The 18,001-nt window shown below is 39.1% G+C and overlaps 1 protein-coding gene across 1 annotated transcript in view; it reads left to right on the top strand.

Moving 5' to 3' along the window:
* CD109 (CD109 molecule) overlaps nucleotides 1-18,001 on the top strand; it is a 203,979-nt gene that overhangs the window by 183,680 nt on the left and 2,298 nt on the right. The window contains exons 31-32 of the mRNA XM_075862035.1: nucleotides 9,976-10,132; nucleotides 10,251-10,353. Coding sequence (XP_075718150.1) covers nucleotides 9,976-10,132; nucleotides 10,251-10,353 — 260 coding nt within the window. The remainder of the gene's footprint in view (nucleotides 1-9,975; nucleotides 10,133-10,250; nucleotides 10,354-18,001) is intronic.

Here is an 18,001-nt window from a genome sequence, read left to right on the forward strand (position 1 = left end):
GTAGGTAAAAGATTTTTTCCATATCACTAGGAATGCCGAGACCCCACCAGAAGTGTATGTCAGCATCATATGTCAGCATCATACACTTCTATTCACAACGCCCAGCTAGTAAAACAAGTAAACACGCCTAGATGTTACAAACACAATACACGCCCAGTTGGAAATAAGAGAAAACACGCCCAGTTGTCCATTAGAAAGGCTCATTTGCATAAATATAAAATTGCTCATAACTTGGCCAAAAATGATCGTTTTTAAAAAAAACAAAACGTTACTGTTATCTACATTGCAGCGCCGATCACATGCAATAGGAGATAGGGATTTGATAATCTGGTGACAGTGCCTCTTTAGGTTTTGTCTTATGCAAGTGAAATGCATGCTCGATCGGGTGGAGATCTAGTGATTGACTTGGACATTGCAGAATATTCCACTTCTTTGCCTTAAAAAACTCCTGGGTTGCTTTCGCAGTATGTTTTGGGTCATTGTCCAACTGTACCGTGAAGCGATGTCCAATAAACCTTGCTGCATTTAATTGAATCTGAGCAGAAAGTATATCCCTGAACACTTCAGAATTCATCCGGCTGCCTCTGTCTTCAGTCACATCATCAATAAACACTAGTGACCCAGTAGCCTTGGCAGCCATGCATGCCCATGCCATCACACTGCCTCCACCATGTTTTACAGAGGATGTGGTGTGCTTTGGATCATGAGCCATTCTAAGCCTTCTCTATACTTTCTCCCCCCCCCCCCATCATTCTGGTACAGGTTGATCTTAGTTTCATCTGTCCAAAGAATGCTGGGCTGGCTAATTTAGATGGTGTTTGGTAAAGTCTAATCTAACCTTGCTATTATTGAGGCTGATTAATGGTTTGCACCTTGTGGATGACCCTATTTATTTGCTCTCATGAAGTCTTCTCTTTATGGCAGACATACAGTGAAGGAAATAAGTATTTGACCCCTTGCTGATTTTGTAAGTTTGCCCACTGTCAAAGTCATGAACAGTCTAGAATTTTTAGGCTAGGTTAATTTTACCAGTTAGAGATAGATTATATATATAAAAAAAAAAAGAAAATCACATAGTCAAAATTATATATATTTATTTGCATTGTGCACAGAGAAATAAGTATTTGATCCCCTACCAACCATTAAGAGTTCAGCCTCCTCCAGACCAGTTACACGCTCCAAATCAACTTGGTGCCTGCATTAAAGACAGCTGTCTTAAATGGTCACCTGTATAAAAGACTCCTGTCCACAGACTCAATTAATCAGTCTGACTCTATCCTCTGCAACATGGGCAAGACCAAAGAGCTTTCTAAGGATGTCAGGGACAAGATCATAGACCTGCACAAGGCTGGAATGGGCTACAAAACCATAAGTAAGACGCTGGGTGAGAAGGAGACAACTGTTGGTGCAATAGTAAAAAATGGAAGACATACAAAATGACTGTCAATCGACATCGATCTGGGGCTCCATGCAAAATCTCACCTCGTGGAGTATTCTTGATCCTGAGGAAGGTGAGAGCTCAGCCGAAAACTACACGGGGGGAACTTGTTAATGATCTCAAGGCAGCTGGGACCACAGTCACCAAGAAAACCATTGGTAACACATTACGCCGTAATGGATTAAAATCCTGCAGTGCCCGCAAGGTCCCCCTGCTCAAGAAGGCACATGTACAGGCCCGTCTGAAGTTTGCAAATGAACATCTGGATGATTCTGAGAGTGATTGGGAGAAGGTGCTGTGGTCAGATGAGACTAAAATTGAGCTCTTTGGCATTAACTCAACTCGCCGTGTTTGGAGGAAGAGAAATGCTGCCTATGACCCAAAGAACACTGTCCCCACTGTCAAGCATGGAGGTGGAAACATTATGTTTTGGGGGGTGTTTCTCTGCTAAGGGCACAGGACTACTTCGCCGCATCAATGGGAGAATGGATGGAGCCATGTACCGTCAAATCCTGAGTGACAACCTCCTTCCCTCCACCAGGACATTAAAAATGGCTCGTGGCTGGGTCTTCCAGCACGACAATGACCCGAAACATACAGCCAAGGCAACAAAGGAGTGGCTCAAAAAGAAGCACATTAAGGTCATGGAGTGGCCTAGCCAGTCTCCAGACCTTAATCCCATCGAAAACTTATGGAGGGAGCTGAAGATCCGAGTTGCCAAGCGACAGCCTCGAAATCTTAATGATTTACAGATGATCTGCAAAGAGGAGTGGGCCAAAATTCCATCTAACATGTGTGCAAACCTCATCATCAACTACAAAAAACGTCTGACTGCTGTGCTTGCCAACAAGGGTTTTGCCACCAAGTATTAAGTCTTGTTTGCCAAAAGGATCAAATACTTATTTCTCTGTGCACAATGCAAATAAATATATATAATTTTGACAATGTGATTTTCAGTTTTTTTTTATTTTATATAATCTATCTCTCACTGGTAAAATTAACCTAGCCTAAAAATTCTAGACTGTTCATGTCTTTGACAGTGGGCAAACTTACAAAATCAGCAAGGGATCAAATACTTATTTCCTTCACTGTATTCCATCTATTCATAAGACCAAAACTGTGTGGTAACATTACTATGCCTAGAACTGTACTCAATTCAAATTTTAAGAAAAAACAAAGTTAAATTCTGGTGAGTCATAATTTAATCTTAGAAATGGTAGGAGAATATTCCTCTTACCTGAACATACCTCCAGCATAGTGCCTGTACAGTATTATAAGAAGGTAACTGATGAATCTTTGGAAGTGACCCTTACAACTGAAGGCAATCGGTGGAAGTCTCATCAACTGGACCCCGATTTTAGCTTTGAGTCTTATGTCTTCATTTTAGTTTTGGTAAAACTTACAATTTAATCATTGCACACAACCCGCTGCAAGGAAGAGTCTGATCTATTCATGAGCTACCACTGAAAATCGGACTCTTTTCGAATGAAGATTTGACTCTTTATATATCTTATTTATAGGTTAGATAACAATGATTTTCCACCCACTTTCACAAGGTATTGCTGGCTTGATAGCTAAAATGCTGGTGACAGGTTCCCTTTAATAACCAAGCTACTTTTTGAGTTTTTTCATCGTCTCATTCCAAGAGCTATAACTTTTTTATTTTTGCGTTGACATAGCTGTATAAGGTCTTGTTTTTTGCGGGACAAGTTGTATTTTTGAAATAGCACCATTTTGGGATATATATAATTTATTGATTTAAATTTTATTAACTTTTATTAACTTTTAGGGCGGGTAATGGAAAAAAAAACCATTAATTTAGTCACTTTTTGCGTCTTAGATTTAAACCGTTTATTTTGTGTTATAAATAACATAATAACTTTATTCAGTGAGTCATTACTATTGTGGCGATACCAAATTTATATAAATTTTTATATGTTTTACTACTTTTACACCGTAAAAACCCTTTTTTTTTCAAAATTATTTGTTTTTGTGTCGCCATGTTTCAAGAGCCCTAATTGTTTTATTTTTACACCGATGCAGCTGTATGATGTTTTGTTTTTTGTTTTTTGCTGGATGACTTCTAGATTTTATTGGTACCATTGTGGAGTACATGCGACTTTTTGATCACTTTTTATCAAATTTTTTTGAAGGCAGGATGAACAGAGAACAGCAATTCTGGCATTGTTTTTTTTATTTTTTATGGCGTTCACGGTGCGGGTTAAATAACGTAATCGCTTTATAGGTGGGGTCATTACAGATGTGGCGATACCAAATATGTATAATGTTTTAATTTTTGTTTTTCATATTAAAGTATTTTATAAGGGACAAAGTGGGTTTTTCATTTTTTTTATTTGGGATTTTTAATTATTTATTAACATTATTAAACTTTTTTTATAACTTAATTTTTAGTCCCACTAGGGGACTTCACTATGCGATCTTCTGATCGCTTTTATAATACACTGCAATACTTCTGTATTGCAGCATATTATTCCCTGTCAGTGTAAAACTGACTGGCACCTGTTAGGTCATGCCTCAGGCATGGCTTAGCAGGCATTCACTACAGGCAGACCTGGGTGCCTTTGTTAGGCCCCTAGCTGCCATATAAGACATTGGCACCCTGCGATTACAATCGCAAGGTTCCGATGGGGTGAGAGAGGGAGCACCCTCCCTCCAGCTATTAAGCACCGCATCTAAGGGGTTAAATGGGTGAGGTCAATGTTGAAATCGATCCCACCCGTTAGTGCAGGTGTCCGGCTGTTTTTAGACCGCCCAATACCCGCCTTAGCCGGCACAGGACACTCGTGCCGGGCTAATGTCAGAGCGCCGTGAAAAGGCGGCGCTCTGGCATAAGTACCCTTAACAGCCGCCGTGAAAAGGCGTATTGGCTGTTGGTACGGGGTTAATATCCCTGCTAATTTTATTTCCAGTTGACCTTTGACCTTTGGATGAGTTATGTTTAACCTTTTCTACCTGAAGAAGTAGTTAGGACCAACTTCGAAATGTGTAGTACATTTTCCCTTTATTAAATATTTATGCAGTAGTCAAAAAAGAATAAGTCGGCACCGTTGCAATGAATAGTCCTCCGGACGTTTGGCAGATTACTGCCTAGGTAGCATACACACTGTTCCGTTGTATGTCAAGGGAGGTGCTGGCTCAGCAAGAAAAGTTAATATGTATCACAATGTGTGAAGAAAGAAATAGAGCCGCACTCACCCAATCTGACGTTTTCGTATGTTTAATAGCTCAAAATGAAGTGGGGGGGAGAGACGGAGTTGTACACAGATTCACAGGCAACAGCTGTTTCGCATAGACACGCTTTCTCAAGCCTTCGCTTTTACTATATTATTTTATTACCACAATGAATTTGTGTGGCAGCACCCATCAATATCCCGTTCCTTCTTAAGGTATGTTAACTTCAAAGTAAATGGGACTGTGCTGCATGTGGCCGGGAGTGCCGCTGTGCAGCGAATTGCAGCACAGCCCCATTTGCGGCATCCACTTCATTCTCAAGATCGGTGGCAGTTCCAGCATTTCAGACTCCCACCAATCACAAAGTGAAGGCATATCCTAGCGATGTGCCATTACTTTCTGTAACAAGAAAAACCTCTTAACTGCAGTCTATAAAAAAAAACACATATGACAATGTTACATATCATGCCAAATGATGAACTGAGCTCTACTTGATTGACAAAGTCAGCATTGCTACCTCAGTACACAGGCAGATTAATAATAATAGATAAATAGATAGATAGATAGATAGATAGATAGATAGATACAGGGGCGTAGCTAAGGGGGGGCAGGCGGGGCATGTGCCCCGGGCGCAACTTAGAGGGGGCGCCAGCGCCACCTCCTCCTGCACTATAATTGTACCTGTGTCTATAGGACACAGGTACAATTAGAAGCAATGAATGACTGGACACGTTCCGTGGCTGGCTATTCAGCGCTTTTGCATCAGTGAAGCGACTGGTACCTTTTGTACCAGTGAAGCTTCCATCAATGAAAGGCGCTGAGTGACAGGGAAAGTCATCCTGCCCAGCCAATCAGCGCCTTTCATAGATGCTGCGTTCAACGCCAAGGAGACCTGCGCAGAAGAAAGGAAGGTCTCCATGGCTGGCGGACGGCGTGTGAGCGGGATTAAGGTGAGTTTGAATAGTTTTTTTCTATTTTTTTTATTGTAATAAAAGTGTGTGGCATTATCTACAGAGGGGCTTTATCTACGGGGGGACTTTGTCTACACGGGGGGGGCATTTATCTACTGGGGGGAACTTTATCTAAGGGGGGACATTGTCTACACGGGGGGGGGCATTTATCTATGGGGGGACTTTATCTAGGGGGGGACTTTGTCTACACGGGGGGGGGGGGCTTTATCTAAGGGGGTGGATTTTGTCTACACAGGGGGACTTTGTCTACACGGGGGGACGACTTTATCTATGGGGGACTTTATCTACGGGGGGACTTTAACTACGGGGGGGACTTTGTCTACATGGGGGGGGGCTTTATCTACAAGGGGGACTTTATCTACGGGGGGCTTTATCTACACGCGGGGGGCTTTATCTACGGGGGGTGTCTATCTACAGGGGGTGCTATATACTGGGGTGGGCTATCTATGGAGCACCATATACAGGGGTGGGCTATAGCTACAGGGGGGACTATATAGTATATAGCCCCCCTGTAGATATAGCCCACCCCTGTATATAGTATTCCATAGATCGCCCACCCCTGTATATAGCCCACCCGTGTAGATATAGCCCACCCCTGTAGATATAGCCCACCCCTGTAGATATAGACCACCCCTGTAGATATAGTCCCCCTGTAGATATAGCCCACCCCTGTATATAGCCCAAACCTGTAGATATAGTCCCCCTGTAGATATAGCCCACCCCTGTATATAGTCCCCCTGTAGATATAGCCCACCCCTGTATATAGTCCCCCTGTAGATATAGCCCACCCCTGTAGATATAGCCCACCCCTGTAGATATAGCCCACCAATGTATATAGTCCCCCTGTAGATATAGCCCACCCCTGTATATAGTCCCCCTGTAGATATAGTCCCCCTGTATATAGTCCCCCTGTAGATATAGCCCACCCCTGTATATAGTATCCCACAAATAGCTCCCCCTATAGTGCTCCACAGAAAGACCACCCCTATATATAGCCCCCCTGTACATATAGTCCACCCCTATATATAGTGCTGTATATAGTATATACAGGGGTGGGCTATCTGTGGAGTACTATATACAGGGGTGGATTATCTAGTGGAGCACATGTATCCCTTATCCTGTGGAGATCCTGTGGAGAGGGGATACATGTCCTGTGGAGATCCTGTGGAGAGGGGATACATGTCCTGTGGAGATCCTGTGGAGAGGGGATACATGTCCTGTGGAGATCCTGTGGAGAGGGGATACATGTCCTGTGGAGATCCTGTGGAGAGGGGATACATGTCTTTTGCTCTATTTTGCGCCTTCAGGACCAGACACCGTTTAGCCATTTTTAGCACGTGTTAGTTAAATGGCTATAACTTTTTTATTTGTTTGGCTAACGACGTGATTTTTGCGATGTTTTTTTCCGTAGACAATGCAGGTTTCATTTTTTATCGTTTTTATACACACCTTTTTTGCTATTTTAGAATTTTTATTCATAAAGTTTGAAAATAATAGTAAAAAAATAAGCTTTTTTATATTTCAGCTAATTTTTTTTTTGTAATAACATAGCTTTACCCTAAAATAGACCTTTTATTTGTGATCGCCATTGTCTACCGTAAATTTTTATATATTACATGTCTATATTAGGGTAATTGGGTCAGCGCTAGCGTTACAACAATGATTGGCAGGGGGGGAACGTTTTTTTTTTGGGGTGGGTATTTTATGTGTATTTATTATTTAATTTTTTTTGCACTTTACGTTATTATTTTTTTATTACTATGGTCTGTCCCCCAAAGGTCAAAGAAGACCTTTGGGGAACTCTATATTTTTTTTTTCTTTCTTTTACACCATGTTTTTCCACTGTAAGTGGAAATCAGCCCTCTCATAGTGACGATTGTCACTAATAGGGCTGTGCTGGGTCTAGTAAGACCCAGCAGCAGCCTGCCACTAACGGCACCCGGCGATCATGTGACCAGTCACATGATCACCGGGAGGAATAGAGACAGCGCCGCTGCTGCTGCTGCGAAAGCTGCTTCTATCCTCTCCTCAGGGTCCCCGGCAGTCACTGACAGCCGGAGACCCGACATTCAGCTGCCCGATCGCGCGGGCAGCAAGTTAAAACCCGAGCCGTAGAAAGTCTATGGCTCGGGTTTTAAGGACCCTGACCGCTGGCCGTAAAAATACAGCCAGCGGTCGGGAACCAGTTAATGGCAGAGCGGGGAGATACCTCCCTGCTCTGCCGTAGTGTTCAGTGGCGTCCCGCTGTAGCAGCCATAGCGGCTGCTAGCGGAGCCTCTGGCCATGGTGGGGGCCCCGTAGCAGCCGCTACTGCTGCTACGGCGGTAGTTACGCCACTGGGCGTAGTGTGTGGCATAATGAGAACTTTATCTTTATTTATAGGTGCAGAAATGTTGGAAAAGTGAGAAGCTGAAGACATGTGAGCGGCAAACTGCAGAAATGGGCTGTGACCGGGAGAAGTAATCATAGAGGTCTGGACCAAATGGAGAAAAATAACTAGAATCTGAGACGTCACCGGTGAGTCACTTAATGTAAATGTTTATTCTGCCCCTAATCAGTATTGTAGTCACTGTATGATCTGCAGCGAGATGATTATGATAGGATTTATTTTTTATGAAACAGAAACTCCCAGCATATTCTTATCATTGTTCAGGCCATGCTGGGAGCTGTAGTTTTATGCCGTACAAACTTGTACAGCAGGGGTTGCACTAAATTGAACTGTATTTGTGCTGGTGCTGTATTTATGTACTGAGCTTGGTTCTGGTGTTTTGTATAGAACCATATTGCTTGTAAAATGTACAAATGTTTTTATGCTCGCGTTACATAAAAAGAAATGACACGTCGATTGGTAGAGAAAACAAACATGGTGAGGGGGAAGGAGATGTCGGGAAAGAGGTTGGGGGGGGGGGGGGGCGCCAAACTGAATCTTTGCCCCGGGTGCTGGAGAACCTAGCTACGCCTCTGGATAGATAGATAGATAGATAGATAGATAGATAGATAGATAGATAGATAGATAGATAGATAGATAGATAGATAGATGCTGTTCATTTCCCATAATACCATGTTTCAGATCTTGATCATTGCCGTCTGGGAGTTTAATGTTCTGCAACTGTATCTTTAAGTTGCAGGAACTGATCACTGTATCCAGTTCCCCCTATTTTTCTTTGAATACATTCTTCCTTAGTTCACGGTGTAACATATGGTTTCAATTATTTCTCATATATTAGAGCCAAGTAGAGTCAGAAGTTACATTCTGTTTTAAAAAAAAATGTCTGAGTCAATTAAGATTTGGTTTTTACCTAGGTTTTGTATGTTTAAATACAATATTTATATGTTTTTATTGATTAAATCTATTCAGAAAAATATTTACCTACATTTCTGTAGAGTTAAAACAACTGAGCCAGATTATTATTAGGATAAAAATGTATGCACTGTAATTTAGGCTGTGTTCACACAGAGTTTTTTGCAGGAGGAAAATTCCTCCTGCAAAAACTGCTCCAGTAGGTTTTTGCACAGTGGTTTGACAAAAACTCGTCAAAACACTCGTCAAGGTTTTTTTTTTCGTCTTTCTGACTGATTGAAATGGGGTTTTGGAGGCGGAAACCGCCTCAAGATGGGTCATGACGCTTCTTTTTACCGCGACGCGTTTTTTTTACTCGCGGTAAAAAACTCGTCCAACTCCCATTGAAATCAATGGGAGGCATTTTCGGGCGGTTTTTGAGGAGTTTTTTGGTGCGGTTTCCGCGCCAAAAAACAACCGAAAATGCCTCTCATTGATTTCAAAGGGAGGCGGACGCGTTTTTTTTACAGTGAGCGGAAAAACCGCCTCGCGGTAAATAGAAGCGTCATGCTCTATCTCCGGGCATTTACGCCTCTGACCTCCCATTGACATCAATGGGAGGCAGAGAGAGCATTTTGCTGCATTTTTGCCTGTAGCACTCAATGGTCGCAAGCGAAAAACGCGGCAAATGGATTGCAGGCAGAGGAAAATCTGCCTCAAAATTCCAAACAGAATTTTGAGGCAGAATTTTCCTCCTGCAAAAAACTCAGTGTGAACTCAGCTTAACTCTCTTGTTTAGACATTTTCAAAAGATCTGAAATACACAAAAATAAAAATGTGTTTTTTTTAAAATAAATTTGGGGAGCATAAAAAAAAGACGAAATCATACATTTGCATCCTTGATTCCAAACATAACACAGCTCTTCCTCTAAGATGGTTGAGATGGAGAAGTTCTAGAAGGGGTGACCATTTGTGTAGATTGAGTGTAGTTGTTTGTTTGTTTTTTTATTAATCTAAAACTTAAAATGTATACATACATTACTATCTTCTAACAATATGCTTCAATCTGTTTTCTATTATGTCCACTACGTCAGATGCTCAGAAAAAGAAACTCCTGTTCAGACTGGCATGGCTATTATGCAAGTGGATTTGCTCAGTGGCTTCAGTTTGGCCCCACAGGGTATTTTACTAAAATATCCAATTAAAAAAGTGGAAACAGTTGATGACAAAGTCAACATATATCTTGATTCTGTAAGTAACATAATACTGCTTCTTTTTATGTAACAAGATGTCTCTTTATTTTCTTCCGAAAAAGTATTGTCATAATATTTGAGGTCTTAAATAACTATGAAAAGTTTAACTCTTTCAGCTAAACCAAACAGAGTTTTGCTTCGCTATTCCAGCGACTCGAAGTTCAAATGTTGGCTATACTCAAGATGCTTTCCTATCTGTCATTGACTACTATGAACCAGGTAAGTGCAATCACTTGACATATAAAACTTTACAATGTAAACATTATTTCCTTATTTATTATGTTTATTTTAACATAAATGCATTCAATTCATATAAATAGATGACTGTCAAAGATATCCAATCTTAATAGCCAAATACAATAATCCACATGCATGATACTCTAACAACATTGTATTACAAATCTAAGATCATATAATACATATTATAGGTATAGCAATATAATTGGAGTATATGAGTATGGGCAGCTATTATCAGATAGCTAAATCCATATGTAAGTTACATTTTTACGAGAGTTTTAGAACTACAATATTTATGTAAAGTTTCAGAAAAAGGAATACAACATAATCGTATCACAGGATCTGATCATCATATGAAAAACCTGACCTCGTGTAGCTTTGCGCTATAATTAACGCCAGTTTTTGGTGTCAATTATAGTAAATTTGACCCCCGCTAAGCCTCACACTTTTGTTTGAAAAGTAGCGGAGGCAGTGTAAGAATAAAAAAGCTGCTATTGTTTTGCACAGACAGATAGTTTTTGTGCAAATTGCTACTTTTTTATACCAGAAAACTGGCATAGAGTTTATAAAAAATTCCCCAGATTGAGTGATATGGGAGGGTGTTGGGAGCATGCTTTGTGACATGTGCAGAGGTCATTGTGCAGTGAGGGGTAGCTGAGCTGTACCCATCACCTACTGTGTATGCTGTGATCCTGTATTATCTTAGTCCAACTTTGAAATAAAAATGTTAACTTTTATTGTAACCCAGCTTATTACGAGAGCTCATTAGTCAGTGTGGTCATTTTATTATTTGTTTTAATATTGAAATATGTGTAGCATAAAAACTTGATTTAAAAATAGGTAATTTTCTGATGGTACATTACTTTTAATAATGATTGTAATGATTATTAGAAATGTTAATACAAATTAAGTGTGTCTAGTCAGTTCATTTATGTGCAATGCAGTTTTAGATCAGCATGAACAGTGGGAAATGCGCCTATTTTAGGACACTGCTTCCAAGAAATAACGTAATGAATAACCAGTACTGGGTAACCAGTCCTTATGCCAGATTGAAAGTGTAATTTGCTGGACATAAGGCAAGAGTCATCAGCATATTTCTAACTGAAGTAATGTAATAGAGGCGTGAAGGCAAGCAGTGGGAAACGAATAGCGGCATCAAAGTATACATGCTAAACTCACTAGGTCAATGTCTAGTGCAACAAATTTGCCCATCCCTCCCCCTTAACACATTTTACCACATTTAGCACTATTCTAACTAAAACATACCCTGATAAAGATTTTCCACAAAACATATTTTTCTTTGCTTATGTAATTCTAAGATAATATGGCAGATTTTTTTTCAATTCACTTTTACCATTTGATAAGTGACTAAAGTCTAGTATATGTTGAATTGCTTATCATCAACACATGAGTGTATTACCCTACCCATCATGAATTAACTTAGGTAATAGGTTGTTTTTAGTCTGGTGTAATCAAAGCCTAAAGACACTTGCAAAACGACTTTCTCCAAAGTCCTTACAATAAAAATTACATTACAACATGCTCCTATGCATTTTCCTGTTATATATAATTGTACTACTGTAAAAAAAAAATCAGTGTCGACTGTGCATTATGGTCCGCATACTATGCACAATTGTGGATAGTATAGGACACATTCTATTCTATGGCCCAATGCACATGACTGTGGTTTCTACGGTCCGTGCATTGTCCGTGAAGACGGACCACAAAAAATAGGACAAGTAATTTTACGGGCTCCTTAAAATCAGTGCACATCTTGAGTGTGCATGGTCTGTAATTACGGATGGCCCGCAGATGACACTCCTCGGGCCGTTTGTGCCGAAAACACGGACTGTGCACACACCTATGGTCATGTGCATAAGGTCCTAGGGTGTGCTGGTTGTCACTGCGACTTCCAGTTTAAGAAAGATTCCTTGGGTGTCAGGATTTGAGCCATCTGAAATGTTGGACATCTGTACTGCTAAATTTGTTGTCTAGGTTCTCTTGATTCCTGCCTCTCTGGATTCCTTGCTTGATTTCCTTAGATGGTTTAACCCATTTAGCTTGCTATAAGAGTCTGGCCCCTGCACTTCCTGATAGCCAGACTATTGAGCTGCCTTTCTGTAGTCTAGTTCCTTGATGCCCCTCTACAAAACGGTGCTGCTCATTTGTGTACCGAAATTGGATTGTTTCCTGACCATGTCTATGCCTCACGCTACAACCTGATGCCGCTTATTTGTATACAGCACTAGGATTGTTTTCTGACCACGTCTCTGTCTCACACTACAACCTGTAGCTGCTTATCTGTGTACCGAATCTGGACTGTTACTTAACTACTCTTGCTATTAGTACCTTTCTCCTGTGATCATTTCAGCCACTGGACTCTGACTCTACTACTGACCTCAACAGGGGTCTTCATGTTACAGTATACTTTAGTGGTAGAGAAAATTCTTATATCCTGTGCCTATAGACCTGAATATCTCTATCTTGGTCTATTGTACTGCAAGAAAAAGCATTCTATAAAATAAATGTGTAATAAAAAAATAAAAATGCAAAATGTTCATAATTTAGAAAAAAAAAGAACAAAACAAAATGCCCAAAATGCAAACATAACTGTTGTCTCTATAAAAAAAAAATACAAATTGGTAAAAAAAAAAATGGTGTTCATCTTATGTAATTAACCCCTTCCCGAAAATCGCAGTGCAAATACGTCACGGTAATGGTGGGGGCTCAGTAGCAACCGGAGGCCTAGCAATGGCCTCTGGTCTTCCAAGTCTGGAAGCCTGTTATGACCCGCCTTTGGCAGCTCTTAATTGTCTTGCGGGCAGTGTCACACTGATAGTTCTAATACACTGTACTACATAGGTAGTGCAGTGTATTAGTATAGCGATCAGTGTTGCAGGCCTTCAAGTCCCCTAGTGGGACAAAAAAAAGTTTAAAAAAGTAAATAAAAAAATAAAAGTTTCAAGTTAAATTTAATTAAAATGTTATGATTGGAAAAAATTAAAAACAATATACAAAAATGGAATAACCGTGTCCGTAATGATCAAAACTATAAATCTATTACATAATTTATTCTGCATGGTGAATGCCATAAAAAAAAAAAAAATAGGAAAAATAATGCCCGAATTGCATTGTTTTTAGGTCACATCTCATCCCAATTTTTTTTTTATAAAAAGTGATCAAAAAGTCACATTTACCCCAAAATAATAGCAATAAAAACTACAGCCTGTCCCACCAAAAAATCCTGACACAGCCTTGTCGATGCAAAAAGAAAAAAGTTATGGATCTTAGAATATGGCGATACTCGAAAACAAATCATTTTTTTAAAAGAAGTGATTTTATTGTTAAAAAGCTGCAATAATTTTATCAACCCCGCAGAATAAAGTTAACATGTAATTTATGGCTTAGAGTGAATGCTGAAAATAAAACCAATAAAAAAAAAAACATAATTAATTGTTTTGGTCATTTACTCTTCCAAAAAATGAAATAAAAAGTGATCAAAAAGTCGCATGTGTCCTTAACCCTTTCAGGACTGAGCTCATTTTGGCCTTCAGGACCAGCCCCATTTTTTTAAATGTGACATGTCAATTTATGTGGTAATAACCCTGGAATGCTTTTGCCTATCCAAATGATTCTGAGATTGTTTTCTCGTGACATATTGTACTTTATGTTAGTGGAAAAATTTTGGCAATAAATTCATTGGTTATTTGTGAAATACACCAACATTTAGAGAAAATTTGCCAACATCATGATTTTTCTAATTTTAAATTTATCTGCTTGTAAAAAAGATAGTAATACCACACAAAATAGTTACTATTTCACATATTCCATATGTCTACTTTATATTTGCATAGTTTTTTTGAACATTATTTTATTTTTCTAGGGCGTTACAAGGCTTAGAACTTAGCAGCAATTTCTCACATTTTCAAGAAAATTTCAAAAGGCTATTTGTCAAGGACCAGTTCAGTTCTAAAGTGGCTTTGAGGGCCTTATGTACTAGATAGACCACATGAATAACCCCATATTAAAAACGGCACCCCTCAAATTATTCAAAACAGCATTCAGAAAGTTTCTTAACACTTTAGGGGCCTCAAAACTTGTAAAGCTACTTCTCTTTCACTTTGCATCATCCATTGCATATTAATTTCTAAAAAAAAACACCTGTGGGGTCTAAATGCTCACTACACCCCTTGATAAACGCTTTTAGGGGTGTAGTTTCTAAAATGGGGTCACTTTTTTTTTGTACATCAGGTTTTTTTAAATACGTCATGGCATCCACAAACCATTCCAGCAAAATCTGCGCTTCAAGCGTCAAATACCACTCCTTCCCTTCTGAACCCTCCCACATGTCTAAACAGCAGTTTATAACCACATATGGGGTATTACCAGACATTGCTTTACAAATGTTGGGCTGCTTTTTCTTCTTTAATGCTTGTAAAAATGAGAAATGTTGATCTAAAACTACATCTTATTGGAAAAAAAATTAAATTTTTCATTTTCACGGCATAATTCTAATTAATTCAGCAAAAAACCTTTGGGGTTAAAATTTTCACTATACCCTAGATTAATTCCTCAAGGGGTGTAGTTTCACAAATGGAGTCACTTTTGGGGTGTTTCCAATTTACTAATACAAATTGGGGTCACTTTTTTGCGGGGTAAATGAGGGGCTCTGCAAATGTGATATGACTCCCAGAAACCAATCCAGCAAAACCTACATTGCAAAAGCCAAATTATGCTCCTTCCCTTTTGAGCCCTGCCGTGTGTCCAAACAGCAGTTTATGACCACATATGGGGTATTGCCGTACTCGGGAGAAATTGCTTTATAAATCTTGGGGTGCTTTTTCTCCTTTATTCTTTGTGAAATGTAAACATTTTGAGCCAAATCGACATCTTATTGGAAAAAAATATTTTCATTTTCGCTGCCCAATGCCAATCAATTCTCAAAAAAACTTGTGGGATCAAAATGCTAACTATACCCCTAGATGAAATACTTAAGAGGTGTAGTTTCCCAAATGGAGTTACTTTTTAGGGTTTACAATGTACTGGTACCTCAGGGCTCTGCAAATTTGACATGGCGCCCAGAAACTAATCCAGCAAAAGCCAAATGGTACTCCTACCCTTCTGAACCCTGTCTTGTGTCCAAACAGCAGTTTATTACCACGTAATGGGTATTTCCGTACTCTGAAGAAATTGTTGTACAAATGTTGGTGTGCTTTTTCTCCTTTATTCCTCGTGGAAATGCAAAAAAATAATTTTTTATTTACATGGTCCAAATCTAATAAACTCCATGAAACACCTGTAGGGTCAAAATGCACAATTGCATCCCTATATGAATTCCTTGGGGGGGTGTAGTTTCCAAAATGGTGTCTTTTTGGGGTTTTTCATATGTTTTGGCACCACAAGACCTCTTTAAACCTGACATGGTGCCTAAAATACAATCTAATAAAAAGAAGGCCCCAAAATCCACAAGGTGCGCCTTCATTTCTGAGGCCTGTGTTGCAGTCAAGCAACACTCTAGGGCCACTTATGGGATATTTCTAAACACTTCAGAATCAGGGTAATAAATATTGAGTTATGCTTCTCTATTAATATTTGCTGTGTTACAGAAAAAAGGATTAAAATTGATGGGGTGATTTATGGGGGCTTCTAATATATAGGCCCTTCAAAGCCACTTCAGAACTGAACTGGTCCATAACAAAATAGGCTTTTGAAATTTTTTCAAGTCATGCAATGTCCTAGAAAAATATAAGGATGTTTAAAAAACGATGCCAACATAAAGTAGACATATGGAAAATGTTAACTAGTAACTATTATGTGTGGAATAACTATTTTTCCTTCTAGCAGATAAATTAAATTTAGGAATTTTTTTTTTTCACATTTTCTCTAAATTTTGGTATTTTTCACAAATAAACACTGAATGTATCAAGCAAATTTTACCACTAACATAAAGTACAATGTGTCACGAGAAAACATTCTCAGAATCGCTTGGATAAGTAAAAGCACTACAAAGTTATTACTACATAAACTTGGAAAAACAAGGCTCTGTTAGGAAAGTCAAAACTGACTGCAGCGGGAAGGAGTTAATAATAGTAATAATAATAATAATAATAATAATAATAATCTAAATGTAAATTGTTACGCTCAATCCCATTAAATATTCAAAATCAAGAAATAAAATAATAGAGGACATTGACAATAAAATGGTTAAAATATCGGTGTGCTTTATTTGTAATGTATATGTTTGTTTATTGTTTAAAGTTCCTCTATAATCAGACAGAAGCACTTTAACCACATAAAAGACACCCACAGAAAGTTAAACTAGAGGATGCCTCAAGCTCCCACTATACAAAATCCAGAACCAAAATTTGGGGAGGGATTTATACTGTCCTTGGCATCCATCTGAAAAGAACATTTGGAAGGAGCATTTTATGGTAAGCCACGTCTGTGCAACACTTCATGTCCCTAGGGATAGTCAGAGAAAGATCCAAATGGATCATTCAGTTCACCTATAAGACCCCCTTTTGCCCCATCTACAATTTTGGTATTAATACTCTGCTGTAGGTTTATTATCTATAGGTTAATACTCTATATAACATTACCAGAGACCAATCAGAAGACCATTCACCAGAGAAATTTGTTATCTGTGGCAACGTGTAACATGTAGTCATTCAATAGTAGTCAAAGTCAGTACCAAATTGGGAAACAAAGCATGGTTGGGTACATAGGACTTGGTAACAGTTGGCAACACAGGGTCAGAATCATCAGACAGAAGCAAAGTCGGAAGGCTAGGCAGAGGTCAGTAGCACAAGGAACAAGGGAGCAAATAAAAGCAGGATCTGAATAAAACCAGATTGGAATCCAAGGGGTTGAAGGTCAAACATGGAAGAATACTAGAAATAGGATTAAACCATTATATATCACCAGACAAGTGCCAGAAATTCATTTAAAAGCTATGTCTACCTCCACAACACTTTTTTTTTTTCTATAGCATCTGACATGAAAAATGAAGCAACTTTGCAAATCTTAATTACTGTAAAAACGTGTTAATCATTTTGTGTCTACTGCTCCTAAGGAGACTTTTATGTCTCCTTGGTAACATACTACAAACACACCCTGTATATTTGGATCCTGCAGTAATACATTTGACCGGTTAGTAAGAGATGAAAAAGACGGATGGCGTAATGACTGCAGGATGAAACTATAAAGAGTATGTTTGTAGTCTGTTACCATGGAGACAAATAGAGCTGCAGACACAAAATATCAGAAACAGATTTTAATTGTCTATTTGTAATATCACTTAATTTTTTATTTTAATGCAGTGGAACAAAAAAAAGTTTTAAAAGCGGACCTTCGCTTTAAAGAGTGGTGAATGTGTTTGGCCACGTGGCCAGCCCTGTGCTCTCAGCATAAAGTCCAGTGGTGACAGTGAGTGGGTTAAGACAACACCTAGAAGGAGGGTAGCCATGCATCCAAATTTTTAGTCTGTCAGCCATTCTCCGTCAAACCGTATTGCTTAGAATGCTCCTGTTAATGATGATTTGCTTAGAGCAACTGCCTAACTGGCAGTAACTCACAATACTCCTCTTAAATGTCCTTTTCAGTTGGATGCCAGGCACAGTATACAGACCCC

This window comes from Rhinoderma darwinii, chromosome 4 (genome assembly GCF_050947455.1).
Source record: "Rhinoderma darwinii isolate aRhiDar2 chromosome 4, aRhiDar2.hap1, whole genome shotgun sequence".
Taxonomy (NCBI): Eukaryota; Metazoa; Chordata; class Amphibia; order Anura; family Rhinodermatidae; genus Rhinoderma; species Rhinoderma darwinii.